The sequence below is a fragment of the Erigeron canadensis genome, chromosome 2 (genome assembly GCF_010389155.1).
Source record: "Erigeron canadensis isolate Cc75 chromosome 2, C_canadensis_v1, whole genome shotgun sequence".
NCBI classification, from domain to species: Eukaryota; Viridiplantae; Streptophyta; class Magnoliopsida; order Asterales; family Asteraceae; genus Erigeron; species Erigeron canadensis.
The window spans coordinates 36,127,020-36,144,544 of NC_057762.1; the positions used below are offsets into that span (position 1 = coordinate 36,127,020).

The window sequence follows — 17,525 nt, forward strand, 5'->3', positions numbered from 1 at the left end:
TATAGGCAGGGAGAGTCCTGAGAGGAGTCCTGCTGACGTGTCAGTCAGGACTCTAATCCTTATAAGGAGAGGCCTTACCAAAAACACAATCTCCTATAAATACTACGAGTATATAAATTCTCACGTCTCGATCAACCCTAATAATATAAATAAATAGACTATATATATTGTAGCCGCACTTTAATCTCAATTTATCAACTCGATCAGTTCATGGATCCATTTGAAGATGATCGTGAAGATATGTACGATGATGACATTGATAGTGATCATGGCGATGGATATGAAGAAGAAGAAGAAGAAGAAGAAGAAGAAGAAGATGATAGCGAGGAACCAATTGCTGACAAACAAAATCATCTGATTCTGAAAAAAGATGATCTGGCTCAACGTTTAGAACACGATATTAACGAGGTCATGTCTGTTTTATCTATTACTAAATATGATGCATGCGTACTTTTAATTCGTTATAATTGGAGTGTCGGTGACGTTCAAGAAGCTTGGTTTGATAATGAAGTTAAAGTTAGGGAGAGTGTCGGTTTGTTAGACGTTGATCCGGATGTTAAGTTCCCGAAAACGTCTAATGAACTGGTTCTTTGTGGTATTTGTTTCGAGTCTGTTAGGGTTATAGATACTGCAAATTGTGGATGTGGTCATTCTTTTTGCAATGAGTGTTGGAAAAGTTATGTTTCTACTTCTATTGATGGTGGGATGGGTTGTCTGACTCTCAAGTGTCCCCAACCCAAGTGTGGTGCTGCTGTGGGCCCCGATATGGTTAACGTGCTTGTTGATGATGAGGAAAAGAAAAGATACGACCGGTTCGTTGTTATGTCATACGTTGAGCGTAATAAAAAGGTCAAGTGGTGTCCGGGTCCTGGGTGCGAGTACGCGGTTGAGTTTGCTGAGGATGACCATGATATGGAGACCGGTGATGATGATTTTGATGTATATTGTGGTTGTAAGTATGGTTTTTGTTGGAAGTGTTCGGAAGACGCGCATCGTCCTCTTGATTGCGAAACCGTGGCTAAATGGGTGATCAAAAATTCGGCCGAGGCTGAGAATACTAAGTGGATACTTGCATATACTAAGCCTTGTCCGAATTGTAAAAAGTCAATTGAGAAGAACGAAGGGTGTATGCACATGACTTGCAAGTGTGGTCATCACTTTTGTTGGTTATGTCTTGGGTCTTTTGGTGGGTACGATCATGCTTGCAATCATTATGAAGAACACGCGAAAACTAAAGAGGACATAACACGAGAGAGGGCTAAGAATTCGATAGAGAAATACATACATTACTACGAACGATGGGCTGCTAATGAGAATTCAAGGAAAAAGGCGCTTTCTGATTTGGAGGAGATTAAAACTGATCTTCTCGAGAAGATTGGTTCTATTTACGATCAAAACGTGACACAGTTGCAGTTCATTGAAGAGGCTTGGTTGCAGATAGTCAAGTGCAGAAGAATACTGAAATGGACATATGCATATGGTTACTATATCCCCGAAAACGAAGAGGGGAAAAAGAATATGTTTGAGTATTTGCAGGGCGAAGCGGAGGGTGTTTTAGAAAGGCTTCATCATTGCGTGGAGAAGGAGCTAAAATCTGACATTGGACTTGCAAACTTTGGAGACGCAATAGAAGCGTTCGATGAGTTCCGGCAAAAGTTGGCCAGTTTGACAAAAGTGACTAAATCCTATTTTGAAAACTTGGTGACTGCATTAAAGAAAGGTCTTCCAGAGGTTTGGATGGATGAGAAGGCGTGGAATGCAGACTATGTCTTAGGGGAAACTGATTTGTTTAATCTTTAATTAGTTGTCACGTTTATTTATTATAATTCTATACTACTTTATAATGATTATGGCCTATACTTGAAAAGAAGAGATGCGCAAAAACAAGATTACCCTTAATTTGACTTTTTTTTATCCAACACACTATTGACTTTTTTTTTTTTAATCCAAGACACTTCGTGACCCACAATTTCTTTACATGCCATTATTGGTTCCTTTCATTCTTCCCCACCCCGTCTCTTTTTCTATCAGATGTTTCTTTTGTTTATGTACAGATCTTTACTATATATAGCCTTCATTCTCCTTTCCAAAACGAATTTTACTTTAATCTATGGCGAATAAGGATAGACAGGCCCAATATATGTGTTACTTTGGTGTAGTATTATTTTGTGGTATCACTTGTATCCGTCGCAATGCGCGAGTATTATGTTAATAAAGTATTATGTTAATACTTTGGTAAATTTATTAAGATAACGAATATAACTAAACTATATTATGTAGTACTTAAAAATGTCGTGACTCTTACGAGTCGAGTCATGTTCCGAGTCACGAGTCAAAAAAATCATGTTTTCGGATCTTGTGAAAACTTACGAGTCAACAACCATGGTACTAACACCTAATACCGTATCTACATGTTTAAGTTGTAACCAGTTTTACCTGTATCTAAAGTGAGAAATTTTATTTAAGATAGAAAAAAACTTTTGATCTTACAAGACATGAGGTCAAAACTCTTGACCTTGACCTTATCTTCAAATGATAAAAATATTAATCACTTGACCTAACTTTGTTGATTAGCATTATAGATGATATATAAATTATAAATGGGTGTCGCACTTTGCAGCGGTAAAAATAAACAACGGTCGAGGTGTTGTAACAATGTTAATTTCAAATTAAAATACTTGATCAGAACTTTATTTGTATGATATTTTTGAAAATAACAAAAAATAAATTTTTTTTGACATAAACCATGAAGATCATCTGTTTATTTGATATCATATAGCTCACGTAAACCGTTAAAAACCTCCATGAAGTGGCATCATCTATGTTAATGTTTATAAATTTAATGTATTAAAAATTTATAGTTTTTTTTTTTTTATCACGTTTGAACATATTAGAAATCTAATTGTGCAATATACATAGCCAATTTTAAGGATATTAAAACAAGTATAATATTAATAATGATAACAAAATACAAAATAACATTGACTTTTTTTAAAAGTTCGTTTTTTTCAGAGCTTATTCACCCCATACGTGGTATCTATACCCACCGGAGCCAACGTGATAGTTCACAAGAAAACATCCGGATAGATTGTCAAACGGCACGACATCTACGTCATTGAATGTCATTTGAGATAAAATTTGCACCTCTTGAATTTGAACCTTGGTTAACTGACAAGTATTCATTAGAAGTCTAGGATGCCACTAGGATATCAACCCATTAATTGGTAAACTTGTACAAATTATTAAAAGTCCACCCCTTAATTTTATGATAAGTGTACAACTAATTAATGCACGTTAATGAAAACATTTAGGGTTTCGTTTAGCAAAACCCATAAGTTAAAATTTTTTTATTAAGAAAAATGCTAAATAGTTTAACACCCTACGAGCATAGTGCCCATGCATTGCGGCGGGTAGAAGGTGATGACAATATAAAAAGGAGGTGGTGAAGATTGAGGGAGACAGTGGAGAAGGTGAGCGGCGGCAGAGGGTGATAAAAGGTCGATAAGAGTGTGCAATAATGATTAGAGGGAATGAGAAAAAGAGGGTATATATGGGTTTTATGTTTAACTAGGGATATTTTGGGAAGAAAAAAAGTGCTGAATTTAAGAAAATCTAATACTTTTTATAAGGGAGTATAGATAGATAAAGATCTTAGAGATATATTCGTAGAGATTGAGATATATTTGATCTCTAGATTAACTATAGATACAATTTTCATAATATATAAATTTTCACCTCAACCCTAACATATATATATAACGACATCATTACTCGTTTTCCTCAGCCGCACTTAACACATTCCCCAATTCATCACTTCTTCTCTGTATATCTAATAATGGATTCCGATTATGAAGAAGATATATATATAATGGATGATGACATGATGGATGATTATGATCACAATGATGATCATGACAACAATGATTCCGGCGATGATCATCATGATAGCGAGCCGCAATTAGCCGATGATGCTAGCAAAAAAACTTCATCATCTCTTACTCTGAAAAAAGAAGAACTGTCTGAACGTCTAAACAACGATATTAACGAGGTTATGTCTGTTTTATCTATTAATAAACATGATGCATGCGTGCTTTTAATTCGTTATAATTGGAGTGTCGGTGACGTTCAAGAAGCTTGGTTTGATAACGAATTTAAAGTTAGGGAGTATGTAGGTTTGTTAGAATACTAACTGGATTGCGACACCGTGGCTAAATGGATGATTAAAAATTCGGCTGAGGCTGAGAATACTAACTGGATACTTGCATATACTAAGCCTTGTCCAAAGTGTAAAAGGTCGATTGAGAAGAACGAAGGGTGTATTCATATGACTTGTAGGGCCCCTTGTCGTCATGAATTTTGTTGAATATGTCTTCAGCCTTATCGGGGCCATCGTGGTTGCAATCGTTATAAAAAACGCTTTAAAGATGAGGAAGAAACACGAGAGAGAGCTAAGAAATCGATTGTGAAATACACACATTACTATGAAAGATGGGCTGCTAATGAGAAATCAAAGAAAAAGGCGCTTTCTGATTTGGAGGATATTAAAAGTAATCGTCTTGAGCAGATTGGTTCTATTTACCATCAATCCGTGACACAATTGCAGTTCATTGAAGATGCTTGGTTGCAGATAGTTAAGTGCAGAAGAATACTGAAGTGGACATATGCATATGGTTACTATATACCTGAAAACGAAGAGGGGAAAAAGAATATGTTCGAGTATTTGCAGGGCGAAGCAGAGAGTGTGTTAGAAAGGCTTCATCATTGTGCAGGGAAGGAGCTAAAATCTGACATTGGACTTGCAAACTTTGGAGACGCAATAGAAGCGTTCAGTGAGTTCCGGCAAAAGTTAGCCACTTTGACAAAAGTGACTAAATCCTATTTTGAGAACTTGGTGACAGCACTAAAGAAAGGTCTTCCGGAAGTTTGGATGGATGAGAAGTCATGGAATGCAGACTATATCTTGGGGGAAACTGATTTGTTTAATGTTTAGCTCAGTTGTCAAAAAAAATTTTCACAACATTCAGTCGGTATGTGACATTAGGAAAACATTTTCTTAATCGTTATTTGGCTCAGTTTTAATAAAATCGTTTTCATTAGCTTATGAAGATTGCTATGTGTATGAAGATTGCTTTTCTGATTGATATTTAAGAATACACTTCTTTCAATAAACAACTAGCTAATGACCCTGCTGATTACCAGGGTATGATTAGAATATTAAAAACTAAAACCTTCTATAATTGATTATACGTGTAAGCATTGCTAATTATTTATAGGTAAATTAGGTTTCTTATCCGCACGTTGTGCGGTTATTGAATTAATTTTTTAAAGTTTGTAACATTGATACTGATAACCAAAAAGTTAGTTTAGTTAGCATAATTTTATTGTGTAGTTTATTCCACAATTGAAATATATATAACGATGTCTATTATAATTATGTTGCTCTAAATATATAAGTGATTATACAATATGTAAAACCAGATTACATGCCTATGGCTAATCAATTAAGAAAAGCAAGAGAAAAAAATTGTAACGCATGATGAACAATTACCTTTCATATTGTAAGGGAACAAAAGGAATATCGATAAAATTGAGAGAAAAACTACTTTAAATATTTTTGTACGATGTATACGTATGAAAATAAACTATAGTAATAATAATAGCAATAATAATAGGGGGTTGGTGACCCATTAGTGAGGTCTTTGATCTTAGGGGGATCCACCTGAGTTCGAATCTCACTTCTCACATTTGTGGGGTGGATTAATAGGGATTTTTTGAGAGTCCTGAGTTTCATCCCAGGCATACGTGTAATTTAGAAGTAGGAGTAGATTAGAATGTCGTTCAAAAAAAAAATAACAATAATAATTACTATCAAACACATCATCTCGTAATCGTTTTATATCTCTACAAATAGATAAATATGTATATGTATAAAAAAATGCAACATCAAAATTTTTAGAAAACATAATTAAGAAAGATATTAAAAAGTAATTTATCTGTGAAGTTAGATATGTAAGCACAGGAAACGAAATTGCGGTAGATGTTTTTATTTTTATAGTTTTGTAATATTATTTAAGCAACAATTCATTTGTAATTATGGATATAAAATAAATATTCATCTTTATGATTTTTTACAGTTAGTACGTAATTTAATACTTCCTCCGTCCCATCAAAAGTGTCCACTTTTGAATTTTTAAAGTCTTTGTCTCGCAACTTTGACCTTAAATATTTTTATTTATTATGTATAATATTTGATAAAAGTTATATGAGTTGATAGAGCTTTCCATATGTTTTCATTGAGTATAACTTTCATCAAATATTATATAATGTAATAAAAGATATTTATGGTCAAAGATACAAAAGAAAGACTTTGACAAAACAAAATTGGACACTTTTGGTGGGACGGAGGTAGTATAAGATTAGATAATATCTTTAATTACTTTTAATATGTTGTTATATTTAATTGGGATTAAAATTTTTTTGCCAAATTTCTTAATCTAATACCTCTCTGCATTCTACACGTTGAAAATTCATCAAGACTTTGGTGCCTAGTCATTATCAAAATGCTAACTACGAGTATAATTTTCGATGTCGTATGTCATGTTAAAAAACAAACAAATTTATATCAAAACGAGATTATAAAAAACTTATACTCGTAATTAATTAAGGTCGATATTTTACGAATGATATGAGATGATTCCAAAGATTTAGGGTATGTTGGCAAAATGCTTTAATTTTTAGTTGGAGTTGTAACTTGTAGCTTTTAAGCAAAATTGTAAGTTAGAGCTTTTATTTTTTTGAAAGTGTTTGATATGGTAACGTTTTATTTTACAGCTTTTTCTTACGAATAAAAGCTAAAGCTAAAACTTTTAACATTTTAAAAGTTTTTAGTTTAAAACAAAAAGTTAAAGCTCCTGAAAAACTTGTGTCAAGCATAGCCTTTATATATGTTTGTATAACTTTTATCCATCATGATTATAAATGATTATAAGACCTAAATTTATATCTAAGGTTGTATTATGTTTATCATTAATCAGTTATCGTGTTGATGGGCAGACGAGTTAGTAGGTTTTTCACCGAACGTGAAGTTAAGGAGGCTAGAAGCTCCATCCGTCTTGGTTAGTTCAATTAGTGCGTTAGTCTTATACAAAGTATAATCAAAGTATCCGACATCCATTGAGAGAAAAAAAAAAAGTCAGTTGTGAAATACATACTAGAGTAGAGGGATACTTTATGTAAATGGTCTCTCTAATGTCCTAAACAATTTTGGCGCCACCACACTCACCGCCCACTTCCGTCATCTTCTCCGGCCAAACAACCGGTAAGTATATATCTATATAATATATGCATATACACATATATATTTCCATATCTGTTAAATCATTATCTTATTACTAAATTCATGCTTATATACACCTAACATGACATCATTATCACCATCATCATCAATAACCCCCAAATCCAAAACCCTAACCCTAAATTCCACAACTTTATTCCTAAAATCACCGCAACCGCTATATCCGCCACCGCCTCAGTCATCATTTTCAATACTATCCTCTAACTCCAACCTCCCTCCATTTCCACCTGATTTCCCTCTCCCTAAACTCATTCCCCATACCAAATTCATCGTAGACGGTTTCCGCTTTTCAGGTGATCACTCGGTTTCCTATTTCCTGTCACATTTCCACTCCGATCACTACACCGGTCTCAATTCCACTTGGTCCAAAGGTATAATTTACTGTTCACATGTTACTGCTAAACTACTTGTTCAAATACTTAAGGTTAGTGAAGCGTTTGTCGTGTCGCTGCCGTTGTCGCAGACGGTTTTGGTTGACAGATGTGAGGTTACGTTAGTTGACGCTAATCATTGTCCTGGTGCGGTGCAGTTTTTGTTTAAAATACCGGTTGGGGAGGGGGATAGTTATGAGAGGTATGTGCATACTGGTGACTTTAGGTTTAGTAGTTCAATGGTTTTGGATCGTAATCTGGGTGAGTTTGTTGGTGCGGATGCTGTTTTTTTGGATACGACTTATTGTAACCCGAAATATGTGTTTCCTTTGCAACAGGAGTCTATTGATTATGTTGTTAGTGTGATTAATAAGTATAAGGGTGAGAATGAGGGTGAAAGGAAGTCAATTTTGTTTCTTATTGCGACTTATGTTATTGGGAAAGAGAAGATTTTGGTTGAGGTTTCGCGTAGGTGTGGTAGGAAGATATATGTTGACGATAAAAAGATGGGGATTTTGCAGACCTTGGGTTTTGGGGATGATGGGGTGTTTACTGATAAGGAGTGTGAGAGTGATGTTCATGTGATTGGGTGGAATGTGTTAGGTGAGACTTGGCCGTATTTTAGGCCGAATTTTGTGAAGATGAAGGAGGTTATGGAAGCTAGAGGATATTCTAAGGTGGTGGGGTTTGTGCCCACTGGCTGGACTTATGAAGTGAAGCGTAACAAGTTTGCTATGAGGACGAAGGATCAGTTTGAGATACATTTAGTGCCGTACAGTGAGCATTCGAATTATGAAGAGCTTAGAGAGTATGTGAAATTTTTAAGACCTAAACGTGTTATTCCAACTGTAGGCGTGGATGTTGAGAAATTTGATGGGAAGCATGTGAATAAAATGCTGAAGCATTTTGCTGGATTGGTTGATGAAATGGCTATCAAGCAGGATTTTTTGATGGGATTTCATCGTGGGTCCCGGGATTCAAACAGGCTAAAGGAAAAGTTGCCGGGTTCGGGAAAAGAGTCGGCTCTTGCTGAAGTAGATGCTCAAAATGATTCCAGCCCAGTTTGTGATCAGAAAGAGGAATATGGTTCGAGGGATTTGGTGCTGATGACGGACAAGGAAACGGATGAAGTTATTGAGGAACTTCGTGATTGCTTGCCTTCTTGGGTTACTAGAGATCAGATGATGGATCTTATTAGTAGATCAGGAAAGAACGTTGTTGAAGCAGTTTCTAATTTTTATGAACATGAAACTGAATATCACGAGCAGGTCATTACTAGTACATCTGCTTCTGCATCGCAAGACAGCTCAATTGATATTCTCAAGGAGGTCATGGCCAATGCTTCATCCACCTCTGTGTCCATTAAAAGCTTTACTAAAGGCTTTTCGTCACCTTTAACTCCTGTTAAAACTTTGAAAAGAAGTAAGGACACTTCTTCAAGTAAAAGGAAAAAACCATCTACCATTAAACAACCGAGTAAGACCAGTATTTCTCCTAACCAAAAGCGAATTACTAATGATAGCAAATCAGGCAAGAAGCCAAAATTAACTTCGGAATGTGAACCAAAGCAATACACGATCACTAAATTCTTCAATAAGCTTTCACCTATGGTTTCTCAAGTTTCTAGCATGGGAACTTTGCCTGAACAATCTGACAATGATGACAACTCGCTGCCTAGTGATGCGATTGGGCATTACAAAGATGATGTAGATCAGTTTATACAAATCGTTGATGGCAGCGAGTCATTGCGTGACTATGCTACAACTATTTTACAGGAGACAAAGGGAGATATTAATAAGGCTCTTGACCTGTATTACACAAACTCCATAGATCAACAAAATGAAACAAAAAAGAGTTTAGCCCAGGGTAGCTGTTCAGTTAAAGCTTATATCTCTGGTCAAGACACTAAAGTACTAGATAGAAATAATTGTGAAAAGCCCGCGTCCAAGCAACAAATAGAATCTTTGACACCTCAACCACCAGCTGGAAATGTTGCTTCTGATCTTGTATCACTACCACTTGAGAAGTATTCTCCGACAGACCATGGTTGGTCTTTGCTACTTTGAGTTTTCAGTGTAGCTGAACTTTCTTAATTTATGTTAATATACACATATGATGCCCAAATATGTTGAAGTTTCTTGTAAAAGGCTGATGCCTAGGGCTTTACCCATATACATTTTATCAATGAAACACTAATACTTTCTCTTAAGATTATGTTCTATCGATGAAGTTAGCTATTCCATCTATTTGAGTTTTCAACTTGAAAACTTTTATAATACTAAGATTTGAATGTTGTAGCCTGCTGGAAAGATGGACAGCCTGCTCCCTATCTACACATTGCCAGGACATTCAGCCTGCTGGAGGACAAAAAAGGAAAGATTAGAGCTACATCTATGCTATGCAATATGTTTAGGAGGTCTGCTATTGTGCTTTCTGTTATAAATCTCACCATTGATTCAACAGTTTGTGTAACTGGGTATCTAGCTTTTACGATTTGTGCTGTCCTTACCTGCTATATTTTCAAACAGCTTGTTAATTTTGTCACCAGAGGATGTGCTGCCGGCCGTGTACCTATGCATAAACAAGATTGCACCTGAACATGAAAATATGGTTAGTATGTCTGCTTGTGGTGCGCATTTGCTTGTGTTCTCTCTTTGATTAATAACTACTGTATTTTATGCAATAGAAGAATTCTATAGCATGCATTTACAACGAGATTGTTGATGCTGACGGTTATTCGTGGTCAATTGGAAATAAACTCTTAGAATAACTTGTGGGAGATGTTTAAGTTTGAACCCATATATTTCCAGCAATTGGAAAAATTACAGGATCAATTGCCCAAGGCCTTTGGTTTTATGCAACCTGAATGGTATTGTATATCACCATATCTATCGGCTTACGGTGCAGGAACTAAACATTGGTGGAAGTGTCGTCACGGCAGCATTGGAAGAGGCATGTGGGACCAACAAATCAAAGATTCGGGATTTGTACAACAGCTTAGGTGATCTTGGTATGCGAATATGATCAATGATTGCAAAGTCTTATCTTGTGCATATTTATCTCATGCTAATTCGTTTATTCGATTAAGGTGATGTTGCTCAACTTTGCCGCCAGACACAAAAGCTACTTGCACCCCCAGCCCCACTCTCAATCCGTGGTGTTTTTTCTGTGCTTCGGGAGATAAGGTATGAACTTTGTACACAATCCTGGTCTGTTTTGATCGGAGTTATTGAATATGTTGGTCTCGTAAATATGACATGGTTATGCATGATCAAATAGTTATGTAATAATGAGATGAATATGTGCTGTGTGTTCCACCTACCATATAGTTTCATGATTTTCTTAATTTGCGTTAGACAAATATATTATGATATATGGCTTTGGACTTTGGTTATGTAAATATATGATCAATCTCTAGCTTACTTTTCTTTCCCTTTACATTTTGGTGATGCCCTTGGCTTTTGTTTATATTGCCAGTTTTTTTTAGCAAATGTTATTTACTGTAAAAATAACACACCTTTTAACTTTCGCGACATAATTTTGTAATATAATCCTAATTTTCTATGATGTATCTGTCTGGTACAAGAATCCATTTGTTCTTACATATTAATATATTATTTATGAAAAACCTTGTAGGTAATTGTATTGAATTGTGATAATGAGGATTACAAGAGGTTGTATTAATAGAGTCTACTAACCTAATACATGGAAACTAATAATATGTAAACTAATACTAACATGGAAACTAATACTATCTTAACACGCCCCCTTAAGCTAAGGCCGTTGTTCGACTCTTAGCTTGGATCGCAACAGCATAAACCGATCCGAAGATAACGCCTTCGTAAAAACATCAGCAAGCAATCTGATCATGTGAAGATATGAACTTTACTGACAAATTTCCTTGAGCAACCTTTGCTCGTACAAAATGAAAATCCATTTCCACATGCTTTGTGCGAGCATGAAAGACTGGATTAGCTGACAAATAAGTAGCGCCTAGATGGTTACACCACAATGTTGGAGTAGTATGTATAGGATTGCGCAATTCTTGAAGTAGAGATTGAAGCCATGTAAGTTCGGCGAGAGTGTCAGCCATAGCCTTGTACTCAGCCTCCGTGGATGACCGAGATACAGTGCATTGTTTTCTAGCAGACTAAGAGACAAGATTAGATCCTAGATATATAGCAAATCCCCTCGTGGTTCGACGGTCATCTGGGCAACCAACCCAATCAGCATAAGAGTAGGCATTAATAGCATTTAAGGCAGCATCGACATAAGTATGTAATTGAGTTGATGAGTTGCTAGAGATGCGTAATCCGTAACTGGATGTCCCTTGTAAGTAACGAAGAATATGCTTAATAGCTGGCCAATGATTCTCAGTCGGGGAACGCATGTATCGACACACTTTGTTCACAGCAAATGCGATATCAGGCCTAGAAAGAGTAGCATACTGGAGACCCCCAACAATACTTCGGTATTTTTATAGTATCCGAGAAAGCACTGCTATCACCATTAGACAACCACAGATGTAGAAAGTGGAGATGGAACTGGTCTGGCATTGGACAAATTTGTGCGTTCCAAGAGATCTATAATATATTTGGATTGAGATAGAAACAAATCTGATAACGAGGATTACAAGAGGTTGTATTTATAGAGTCTACTAATCTAATACATCAAAACTAATAATATGTAAACTAATACTAATATGGAAACTAATTCTATCTTAATATTTTCAGTGTACAAACAGGTAGCGGAAGTACCATGCGAAAGAGAAACCTTATTGTTAATCTAATGAGATCTTGTAGAGAAATGGAGATCAAGTTTATAGTTAGAACCTTGGTAAGTATTCGGTCTGGGTATTTTTTTGATTTTTTTCACATTTTGTAACCAGCACCTCAAAATTGGATATCTGAGTTCGATAGGACATGTTATCTCATTTGTGTATGATCATGCGATGTATTCCAGTATCTTATATTTTATTTTTTTGGTAATTTCTAGGTTAGGAATTTGAGAATCGGGGCCATGATGAAAACTGTCCTGCCTGCATTAGCGCACGCCATCGTTATGAACTCTAGCGATGGAAAAACCATGGAAAATCTGAAAGAAAAGCTTCAGGTATGTTCTTACGATGATCTCAGGTAGGTGTGTTTTGTCCCTAACTAGAGAATGGGTCAAGCAGGTTTACTTAATCTCTATGAATGTATATCTCTTATTAGGGTCTATCTGCAGCAGTTATTGAAGCATATAACATGCTCCCAAATATGGTAAATGTTCTTTTGCACTAGACATTGTGTAATGATTTACTTCAGGTTAATAGGATTGGTATCTTATGTGCCTGAATGTGATATGTTGTTCTATTAATATTAGAAACTAACTACCTTACAGTCTATTTTGTTTCTCTTCTACAACTAGTTTAGATTGATGCATTAATGCACTACTTAATTCTTCAGGACCTGCTCATTCCTTCCATCATGGATAAGGGGGTGAAATTTTCTTCAGCAACATTGTCAGTGGTTCCCAGCATACCAATTAAGCCAATGCTGGCGAAGTATGGTTTATCACTTCATTGATATTAGTCTTATTTTAATTGTCAGTGGTTCCGTCCCATTTTAATTGTCCTATTTTGACTAGTCAGTCTTTTTCTTCCTACTTTGACCGTAAATATCTTTGTGTTATATATTAGTTGATGAAAGTTATATCAATGAAAAGTACATTTAAAACTCAATCGATTCATATATGTTATATATATAACATAAACAAAAATATTCATGGTCAAAGTTGAAAGAAAAAGACTCAAAAAGTCAAATTTGGACACTTAATATGGGACGGAGGGAGTATATGAATTGTTTTAATGGTCCTATTGTAGAATTACTAATGGAATCCCTCAAGTGTTGAAAGATTTTCAAGGAAAAGCATTTACTTGTGAATTTAAGTAAGTTTTTGTTTATTGAATCTGATACTTCATATTTATATCTTTTGTACTTATTCATTTATATGTTCACTAGAGTACAGATCATATTATACTAAAGGCTTTGCTAAACTTTAGCATTGTTAATTATATTATAGATATGATGGTCAGCGTGCACAAATTCACAAATTAGCTGATGGATCTATACGCGTGTTTTCACGAAAGGGGGACGAAACAACATCTAGATTTCCTGATGTTATAAGAACAATAAATGAGCTTTGCAAAGCTGATATTATTACTTTTATAATTGATGCCGAGGTATGTCTTCATATTTGAATCTCATCATGATTGTTTTTCATCTTCATTCCCTACTTAATACGTATTACGTAATTTACTTAATGTCAACATTTTCGAGTTCAGGTGGTTGCTGTTGATAGAAAAAAGGGTACCAAGCTTTTATCATTTCAAGAACTATCTTCACGTGACAGAGGAGGCAAAAATTCAGTAATTGCAGTAGATAACATAAAGGTCTGTCTATATTCTCTGAAAGACATGCTTGAATTTTTATTTTTTGAGCATCATAATTTGTTAGACAAAGAAGCATCGTGGCTCTTGCTGGCAATTGGGTACCTGTTAAGACCTGTTAAAGTACCTTTAAGAAAAAAATGTACTATGCAACTTTTTCTATTTTTAAAAATAATTGTTTTTAATATTTTAAAGTTCAACATTTAACTTTTTTGATACATAAAACGAATAACTGTCAAACTCAAATCATCAAAGGCAAGTGTTAAATGAGTCATTTTCATGTTTGAAAGCTGAGAATTTTGTGCGCACTGAACCTGTTAAGACCTGATTTGCCAGCCTTAATCGTGGCCTTTATTTAGCTCGGATACAAAAATTTCACCTTGGAAATTAGTTGTCTCTTAGCCTCCAGTATCTACGAAATGCCTGATATACTTTCTTTGCAGGTTGATGTATGTGTCTTCGCATTTGATGTCATGTTTGCTAATGGAGAACAGTAATAATCTTGATCCTACTCTTATGATATTTGTGAATTTGAATATTTATGCATTTACCGTTTTTCCCAGTAAACAGTAGTGGGTTTTTTTCCCTCTCTCTTCTCGCTATTGTTTCATGCTCTTAATATTGCAGTTCTCCAATAATTCTAATTCAACTATATGTCACAGACTATTGGATTTACCTCTACGCCAAAGAAGAAAATGTAAGAGTACTATTTGTCTATTTCTATATGCAGTTATGGGTATTATTTTTTGGTGTCTAATTTGTGGTTTTAATTTCAGATTTGAAAGATTTGTTTGGTGATGAGAAGACAGGATATTTCGAATATGCACGGGAAATAACTGTGAGTATTTTGTTATGTTTCTATTTGACAATCCAGTTTCTTATATTGTTTATCTTGTTCTAAGTAACCATGGTGTTTTAGGTGGATATGGATGATGCCTACGTGGAAAATGAAGCTACAGTAACTAAGATGAAGCAATTCTTTGACGATGCTTTCCATTCTTCATGTGAAGGAATCATGGTTAAATCTCTTGACATTAAAGCTGGTTATATCCCATCAGAGCGTTCGGATTCTTGGTTAAAGGTTTTATTATAGTGTTTAATCACAGGATAGAGATCCTTTAAAGTTGCTTCAACTTTATAGGTAAAGTTGGAGCAATTTGAACCATTGGATTAAAATCAATGGTTGATTTTAAAAATTCAGGTTTAAATCTTGATCATTGATTTTAATCCATTTTTGAAGTTGCTTCAACTTTACCTATAAAGTTGAAGCAACTTTAGAGAATTCTTATCCTTAATCACATGGTCTTAATTTATGCTAGATGCTCAGTAGGTATATGTCGTTTGCAGGTCAAGCGAGATTATATAGAAGGTTTAAATGATTCCCTGGACTTGGTTCCTATCGGAGCCTGGTTTGGGAATGGAAGGAAGGCTGGATGGTAAGATCCTGTATCATTGCTATTAGTATTACAATCATTCTTCTATTTGGACTTCATGAAACCTTTGTGATTGTCATGCTGTCACTTGTTAAAGGTACTAGCTCTCTTTGCTTTTGATCTCGTCTTTTATACAATATGTTGTATATGCGTTCTGTTTATCAGGTACAGCCCATTTCTCATGGCATGCTATGACCCTGACACAGAAGAATATCAGAGTGTTTGCCGTGTGATGTCTGGGTTCTCTGATTCTTTCTATATAGAGGTTTGTGTTTTTTGTTATGTATGCTACATCAATGTATTATCTTGTCGTGAGTCAAGGCTTAGACATGTTGGATACACAAATACATGCATACACAGATATATAGGAAATGAGTTAAGGTGGGGAGTTGGGTAATGAGTGACAGGTCAATTGGTCAAATGGATATGATTTACCTACCAAAATTCTTTCTCCATGTTTTCTGAAACCTTGATAGTTAATGTATATATGTAGTTACAAAATATATATTGTTCAAATACTAAGAATTTGTTTTAATAAATAAAAGGATTTAGAGGACTGTAAGCTTATTTGAATAAACTATAGATTATGACCCATTCAACCCCATATATTTGGCCTTTTACATATAAAATACAGTTCCAGTTGATGTGTTTTTGTATGTAGCTCATTTTCGTAATATATCCCTTTGACCTTTTACAAATAACATACAATCTGAGTTGACTCATTTTCGTATTAAATCAGTTGAAATGATATCCTCTAGGAGAATTAGTATCCCCACATACACACATACACATTAGGTGTGTTGGATGCCTTAAGAATTAGTATCTCCGCTTACACACATAGTCACATACACATAGCAGTAGTCAAATATGGACTTGTACTCTTCAGATGTGCCTGTTTAGGAGATCATACACCTTATGTTGCAGAGTTGCAGGTGATTAACTTTCTAAATAGTTGTATTTGACATTTTATAGACATTCATTTATGCTAAAAAACACTACACTTTTGTTGGAATGATCAATAAATTTTGAAATGCAAGAGGAAAACACTTCGCATGCGGCACATCTTTCTTCAACATCAATTATTTCAGCAAACTGCAATGTTTGCAATATTTTCATATTCTCCAGATCTGAGTAAATTTCTGTGTTTCTATTTCTGGTTTCACATCAAAATCGCAAAGTGAATTTTAAAATTTTCACATTACACCACCTGTTTGTCCCCTGTTATGATGTACCATATTTAAGTATTCATTTGGGTCACGAGTTTCTCCGAGTCTCTTTTAAAGTTAAATTCTAGATATATTTCACAAATAGCAAACAATATCTTCAAAATAATATGTCAAGATAAAAGTTGCAATTGAAACCTGCAGATGAAAGAGTTCTTCATAGACAACAAGATACTACCTAAGAATGAGAAACCACCCTATTATCAAACAGGCGAGGAGCCTGATATGTGGTTTACTCCTGAACTTGTTTGGGAGATACGAGGAGCCGATTTCACCATATCCCCGGCTCACCATGCTGCTATTGGTTTAGTACACCCTTCACGTGGCATTTCAGTCAGATTCCCGAGATTCATCCGATCCCGCCCAGATAAAAATACCAGTGATTGTACCACAGCCACGGATATAGCCGAATTGTTTCATATGCAAACCCGGAAGATGGACGTTCCAGGTGGCAAGTGAATGCAGAGTTTGTTGCATACTAGGTCAAAATTTTAGTATATTCATTAGCGTTTGCTTGTAAATATAAACATGTTTTTTGTAGTGGCAAATGATAATTCGTTTGTCTGCAACTTAGAGGGGGAAGTACATTTGCCAATTGTTGTCCCATCTCATGTACATATTGTCCTGAAGAATTTTTAACTTGATTACTTTTTGGGATATCAGTTTCAGTTTATAACTTGAAAGTATTAACATGTAAACGACTGAACCTTACTG

At 35.1% G+C, this 17,525-nt stretch overlaps 2 protein-coding genes across 5 annotated transcripts; both read left to right on the plus strand.

Annotated features, from left to right (window-relative positions):
* The first annotated feature begins 210 nt into the window (after positions 1-210).
* LOC122588178 (probable E3 ubiquitin-protein ligase ARI8) lies at positions 211-1,800 on the plus strand. The gene has a single exon (XM_043760306.1). The coding sequence runs from the start codon at positions 211-213 to the stop codon at positions 1,798-1,800; it is 1,590 nt and encodes a 529-aa protein (XP_043616241.1).
* A 5,403-nt stretch (positions 1,801-7,203) lies between these two features.
* Positions 7,204-17,497, plus strand: LOC122587359 (DNA ligase 6). 4 transcript variants are annotated; one of them, XM_043759503.1, is made up of 19 exons: positions 7,223-9,771; positions 10,024-10,141; positions 10,254-10,335; positions 10,633-10,735; positions 10,814-10,910; positions 12,459-12,561; positions 12,721-12,837; positions 12,939-12,986; positions 13,173-13,270; positions 13,589-13,654; positions 13,789-13,948; positions 14,051-14,158; positions 14,599-14,648; positions 14,818-14,852; positions 14,932-14,993; positions 15,075-15,236; positions 15,503-15,591; positions 15,754-15,853; positions 16,956-17,497. In XM_043759503.1, the coding sequence occupies exons 1-19, from the start codon at positions 7,419-7,421 to the stop codon at positions 17,268-17,270; spliced, it is 4,266 nt and encodes a 1,421-aa protein (XP_043615438.1). In that variant the 5' UTR covers positions 7,223-7,418; the 3' UTR covers positions 17,271-17,497. The 4 variants fall into 4 exon arrangements, 3 of the variants coding, with proteins under 3 accessions (XP_043615440.1, XP_043615438.1, XP_043615439.1); XM_043759504.1 differs by lacking the exon at positions 12,939-12,986; XM_043759505.1 differs by lacking the exons at positions 15,754-15,853; positions 16,956-17,497 and having other exon boundaries at positions 7,204-9,771; positions 15,075-15,296; positions 15,503-15,584.
* Positions 17,498-17,525: the final 28 nt, after the last annotated feature.